The sequence below is a fragment of the Xyrauchen texanus genome, chromosome 20, assembly GCF_025860055.1.
Source record: "Xyrauchen texanus isolate HMW12.3.18 chromosome 20, RBS_HiC_50CHRs, whole genome shotgun sequence".
In the NCBI taxonomy this organism is placed as follows: Eukaryota; Metazoa; Chordata; class Actinopteri; order Cypriniformes; family Catostomidae; genus Xyrauchen; species Xyrauchen texanus.
The window spans coordinates 26718222-26724775 of NC_068295.1; the positions used below are offsets into that span (position 1 = coordinate 26718222).

General features: G+C 36.2%; 1 protein-coding gene across 1 annotated transcript; it reads left to right on the top strand.

Moving 5' to 3' along the window:
• Positions 1 to 33: 33 nt before the first annotated feature.
• Positions 34 to 5817, top strand: prdx3 (peroxiredoxin 3). The gene is given in 8 exon segments (XM_052151064.1): positions 34 to 294; positions 682 to 793; positions 915 to 1056; positions 4428 to 4563; positions 4844 to 4856; positions 4859 to 4946; positions 5129 to 5294; positions 5569 to 5817. Coding segments are annotated over 8 exon segments (747 nt in total). The 5' UTR covers positions 34 to 255; the 3' UTR covers positions 5620 to 5817.
• Positions 5818 to 6554: the final 737 nt, after the last annotated feature.

Below are 6554 nucleotides of genomic sequence, written 5' to 3' on the forward strand. Positions count from 1 at the left end.
GCAGGAAAAAGACACATCTGAATGGTCTAGTTCAGAATAGCATACTACTCTTACTGTTTCTGCCATAGACATATACAATATTAGGTAGTAGGGGTTAATTTGATTTTGAATCCTTCATTCTTGTGCACAATAAATTATATACAAATGCTATTTTCTGTTACATCTACATTTTTGGCGCGCTGCGCAACTAATGGGAAAATAGTGCGCAGCGTTGATGCTCTCGAGGTGATTTTCACACATTGAGCAATTGACAATATGGCAACCTCCATCGTCGGGAGACTTCTCGGGACTTCTGTAAGTTTCATGTTTTAGTGGCGAAATGTTACTATGATTATTTTTTATTTAACACTCAAGTGCAAGTTTGTTTTAGTTAGAATCGCTTAGTCGTTGTTCAATTTGTAGACACGTTTCGCGGTACTTAACCTTTCTACCTATTATGTAACGTGGACTGACAAATGAACTGTCAGAAGCTGTGCATAATAATGACAGTTTTTTTTGTACGTTTATAAAAAACATTTACGCACGTATAATGTAGACCTTTTTGTTATGAATAACTGAGCACACGCATTCAGTGTGTTTGTTTTCTTTGAGTAATTTTTACAGTGTGCACGATGTTACATGTGGCGCTATCTGTGTAGAAACGTTAACCCGGGCTCTTTTATGACGTAATTTGCACAACAGGCAAGAAGAGTTAATGGACTGAAGGCCTTCGCGCTTCACAATGGAGCATCAGTGATCAGGATTCCACGTACGCTTCCCTGCATTGCTGCACAAAAAGCTCGCTTCTCAATCAGTAAGTATTAAGAATACATCCACATTTATTATACAAAAATCAGTTGTTGCAAAAAATTTTGCCAGTACATTGAAAATTATATCTGCATTATACCTCCATTGTTTATGTTTGTAAATATCAGGTGCTACTAGATGGGCTCCAGCAGTTACTCAGTCAGCGCCACACTTCAAAGGCACAGCTGTTCTTAATGGAGAGTTCAAGGAAATAAGCCTAGAAGATTTCAAGGGCAAATACCTTGTCCTTTTCTTTTACCCACTAGATTTGTAAGTAATTTTTTGGTAATTGTTCATTTTCATTATAATGCACTCTGTTCTGAACTTTGACAATGGTCAATTATGGGTAAATTATTATTATTAATTAGTTAATAATAATAATCTATTAAATTATTCAAAAGTAAATTACAAATGTAATTACTCAAAATAATTACTTGAATACACGTAATGATGAACATGTTTTCATTTATTGTGTTCAAAGTCATTTTAGTCTTTTTTTTTTTTCTTCTTTCTTTCTTTCTGGGGCTTAAATTCAAAAATGTCATGTGTTGTAACTCTCCGGAGACAATAAAAAATAGAATTAAAAGCTGAAATTCTTGAAAAAAGAAATGTTGGCATTAGTATTGCATAATCTTTGATTATAATTTCTTAAAATAATTAGCAATGAAACTATTTTATTTTAAACATGATTAGGATAAAATTAACAAATTAACAAAGTCATGTGGTGTTACCAACATGTAGGTAGCCAATTTTCTGTCATGTGACAAAAACAACAAACAAAGCCCTTTAGTCTCTCATGGCTATGTGTGGAGTTTTTATTAAAAAATATATATATATATCATTATTTTGTCATCATTAAATACAGGTGAAACTCGAAAAATTAGAATATCATGCAAAAGTTCATTAATTTCAGTAATTCAACTTAAAAGGTAAAACTAATATATTATATAGACTCATTACAAGCAAAGTAAGATATTTCAAGCCTTTATTTGATATAATTTTGATGATTATGGCTTACAGCTTATGAAAACCCCAAATTCAGAATCTCAGAAAATTAGAATATTGTGAAAAGGTTCAGTATTGTAGGCTCAAAGTGTCACACTCTAATCAGCTAAACACCTGCAAAGGGTTCCTGAGCCTTTAAATGGTCTCTCAGTCTGGTTCAGTTGAATTCACAATTATGGGGAAGACTGCTGACCTGACAGTTGTGCAGAAAACCATCACTGACACCCTCCACAAGGAGGGAAAGCCTCAAAAGGTAATTGCAAAAGAAGTTGGATGTTCTCAAAGTGCTGTATCAAAGCACATTAATAGAAAGTTAAGTGGAAGGGAAAAGTGTGGAAGAAAAAGGTGCACAAGCAGCAGGGATGACCGTAGCCTGGAGAGGATTGTCAGGAAAAGGCCATTCAAATGTGTGGGGGAGCTTCACAAGGAGTGGACTGAGGCTGGAGTTACTGCATCAAGAGCCACCACACACAGACGGGTCCTGGACATGGGCTTCAAATGTCAAACTCTTACCTGGGCTAAAGAAAAAAAGAACTGGTCTGTTGCTCAGTGGTCCAAAGTCCTCTTTTCTGATGAGAGCAAATTTTGCATCTCATTTGGAAACCAAGGTCCCAGAGTCTGGAGGCAGAATGGAGAGGCACACAATCCAAGATGCTTGAAGTCCAGTGTGAAGTTTCCACAGTCTGTGTTGGTTTGGGGAGCCATGTCATCGGCTGGTGTTGGTCCACTGTGCTTTATTAAGTCCAGAGTCAACGCAGCCGCCTACCGGGACATTTTAGAGCACTTCATGCTTCCTTCAGCAGACAAGCTTTATGGAGATGCTGACTTCATTTTCCAGCAGGACTTGGCACCGCCCACACTGCCAAAAGTACCAAAACCTGGTTCAATGACCATGGTATTACTGTGCTTGATTGGCCAGCAAACTCGCCTGACCTGAACCCCATAGAGAATCTATGGGGCATTGCCAAGAGAAAGATGAGAGACATGAGACCAAACAATGCAGAAGAGCTGAAGGCCGCTATTGAAGCATCTTGGTCTTCCATAACACCTCAGCAGTGCCACAGGCTGATAGCATCCGTGCCACAGGCTGATAGCATCCATGCCACGCCGCATTGAGGCAGTAATTAATGCAAAAGGGGCCCAAACCAAGTACTGAGTACATATGCATGATTATACTTTTCAGAGGGCCGTCATTTCTGTATTTAAAATCCTTTTTTTTTATTGATTTCATGTAATATTCTAATTTTCTGAGATTCTGAATTTGGGGTTTTCATAAGCTGTAAGCCATAATCATCAAAATTATATCAAATAAAGGCTTGAAATATCTTACTTTGCTTGTAATGAGTCTATATAATATATTAGTTTCACCTGTTAAGTTGAATTACTGAAATTAATGAACTTTTGCACGATATTCTAATTTTTCGAGTTTCACCTGTATCAATATTTTGACATTTTTATAAAAAAAAAAAAAAAAGGCAAATCAAAATATATGTCATATGGAGGAACCCTGAGAAAACATCTTGATATTATTGTGTTTTTTATTTTAATACGTCATTAAATCAATTTGTTTTTCAAAAATTTGTGAAACCAACATGGACTTTACATTAGATTACATTTCCGCAAACTTGACACGTTTTAAACTAGATTGTTAAATGGATAGTTCACCCAATAATACAAATTCTCTCATCATTTACTCACCCTCAAGCCTTCCCAGATGTGTATGACTTTCTTTCCTCTGCTCAACACAAACAAAAGTTTTTAGAAGAATATTTCAGCTCTGTAGGTCCATACAATACAAGTGAATGGTGGCCAGAACTTTGAAGATCCAAAAAGTACATAAAGGTAGCATAAAAGTAATCCATAAGACTCCAGTTGTTAAGTCCATATCTTCAGAAGTGATACGATAAGTGTGGGTGAGAAACAGATCATCATTTAAGTCCTTTTTTACTATAAATATCTACTTTCACATTCTTTTGTTTTTGGAGATTCACATTCTTTGTGCATATTGCCACCTACTGGTAAGTTAGAAGTTATGATAAAGAAGGACTTAAATATTGATCTGTTTCTCACCCACACATATCATCTTGCTTCTGAAGATAAGGATTTAACGACTGAAGCGTGGATTAATTTTATGCTGCCTTTATATGCTATTTGTAGCTTAAAAGTTCTGGTCACCATTTGCTTGCATTGTATGGACCAACAGAGCTGAAATATTCATCTAAAAACCTTAATTGGTGTTCTGTAGAAGAAAGACAGTCAACACATCTGGGCTGGCATGAGCATGAGTAAATGATGAGAGAATTTTGGGGTGAACTATTACTTGAAAAGATTTCTCACTTTTATCACCTCTGATACCTTTGTTTGTCAATGACCCGTATACAGTTTAGTAATCTTACACAAAAATATTTGACCACAGAATGCTGTGATTGACCTAATAGAATCAAGTATTCAAGAGAGCAGTATAATAAGCATAAGGATGAAGTGTGCATATGCAGGGAATACAACAATTAGTCATGTTTAGGATTGTGTAATTATAGCTAGAACATTATTGGGAACACTGTTTGCATTATAGCTACAAATTATTAAAAGTGTTGCTATGAAGTTATATGAATTTTTCATTTCTGCCCACTCGGCAGCACATTTGTATGCCCTACAGAGATCATCGCCTTCAGTGACAAGGCCAATGAGTTCCATGATGTAAACTGTGAAGTAGTTGGTGTGTCTGTGGACTCTCATTTTACCCACCTGGCTTGGACCAACACCCCAAGAAAGGTATATGCTGCTGGTCAGGTTTAGGCACAACCTCATCTGCCATTCCCGCTATTCACTTTACATATTGATTAGTTGTCTTAAAATGCACACTAGATACTGTCCAAGTAGTACAGTGGCAACATGCAGATAAGTTTTACACATTATGTTTTACATATTCAACACATTCTAAGTTCTCTAAATAGGATCAAGGGATTCGATCTGAATCTTGCAACAGAAATGCCTAAGCATGCCAACTGCTAAGCTCAGCATCTGAACTTTAATTACTCTGTTTTTCCTGTAGAGTGGAGGATTAGGAAAATCCACATTCCCCTGTTGGCTGACCTCACAAAACAAGTGTCCCGAGACTATGGGGTCCTGTTGGAGGGTCCTGGAATTGCTTTAAGGTAGCATGAATTAAAAAGCAACTTTTAATGCCATTTATTTTATGTACTTATTATTTAGGACATTTTCAAAACCTTTATTTTAATTCCTGTGATCTGTTAGTTACTTCTCATGCATTGCTAGACTTGATAATTTACTTATTAAGGGGAAATTGATTCATCCCCTAATAATGTTTACTTTATAGGGGTCTTTTCATTATTGATCCTAATGGAGTGATCAAACACATGAGTGTTAATGACCTGCCGGTTGGGCGCTCTGTTGAGGAAACCCTCCGTCTGGTCAAGGCCTTCCAGTTTGTGGAAACCCATGGTGAAGTCTGTCCTGCAAGCTGGACCCCAAAGTCGCCCACAGTACGTTTTTACATTTTTTACTGGAATGCCATGAAGTGATCACAGTGTATAATAGCGGTCAGTGCATGAAGAACTGCTAAATTTAAAATACTATTTAATATACTTAAATATTACAGTTTATAATTAAACCATGATTTAAACCATAAGTCAAATCTTGTTATAAAAATTTTGTTAAATGATGGTATTTGGCCTGCAAAAATATCTTGTGTCATGTTTTTAGGGCTTGTTGCTGTTTTGACTACATTTGTGTAATAGCATTTTTTGTTGGTTTTAGATCAAGCCAACTCCAGAGGCCTCAAAAGAATACTTTGAGAAGGTCAACTGAAAACCCCAAAACTACTGGTACTGACAGATCATGCAAATCTTAGCAGTTAACTGAAACATCCTGCTCTGTAATGCACTCTATGTTAATGTATTTATAGATCTTACATCTCAGCATATTGGCAGTTAATAGGGTGTAGAATCTGTTTTGATTCATGTATTTATTAATAAGCTGTCTAAATAAAAAAAAAGTGTAGTATGTGTTGAATTTGTCTTTGAGTTACTTTTCCATTGGAGATGTTTATTCAAAGGGTTTTGCTTTTATAACAAACCAAAGCATTTTTGTTTGCCACTATTTGCTTTGGATGAAAAGATGACATGAATTGCCCTGACATAAGTGTCAGAATATTGTCCCCCTACTTAAAGGTGATAGTTCACCCAAAAATTTAAATTCTCTCATAATTTACTCACATCATGCCATCCCAGATGTGAATGACTTTATTTCCTCTGCAGAACACAAAGATTTTTAGAAGAATATCTCAGCTTTGTAGGTTCATACAATGCATACAATGCAAGTGAATGGCCATTTGAAGCTCCAAAAAGAAGATAAAGTCAGCAGAAAATATGGCTGAAACGATTAGTCGACATTATCGACAAGGTCGACAATAAAAAAAATTGTTGACAAAAATGTTCTTTGTCGAATAGTCGTTTGATCTCATTTAACGTAACATGAGATCACATGATGGCGCGCTAGAGCAGCACTGCAGCTCGCGCCTGACTGAGAGAAGAAGAATTACACAGATCACAGTCCAGATGCACTCTAAACTTTCCAAACATCTTCAGGTGATGTAGATCACAAAGTATGAGAGAATTATAATGCAAAAATATAAAATAAGTAAATACAGAAGCACTCTCGTTGTGGAATAAGCAGAGGCGGAACGCTTTAAAGGAAACGCCGGGGCGTTACATCTTAAATGCAGTTATATATAATGCGTTATA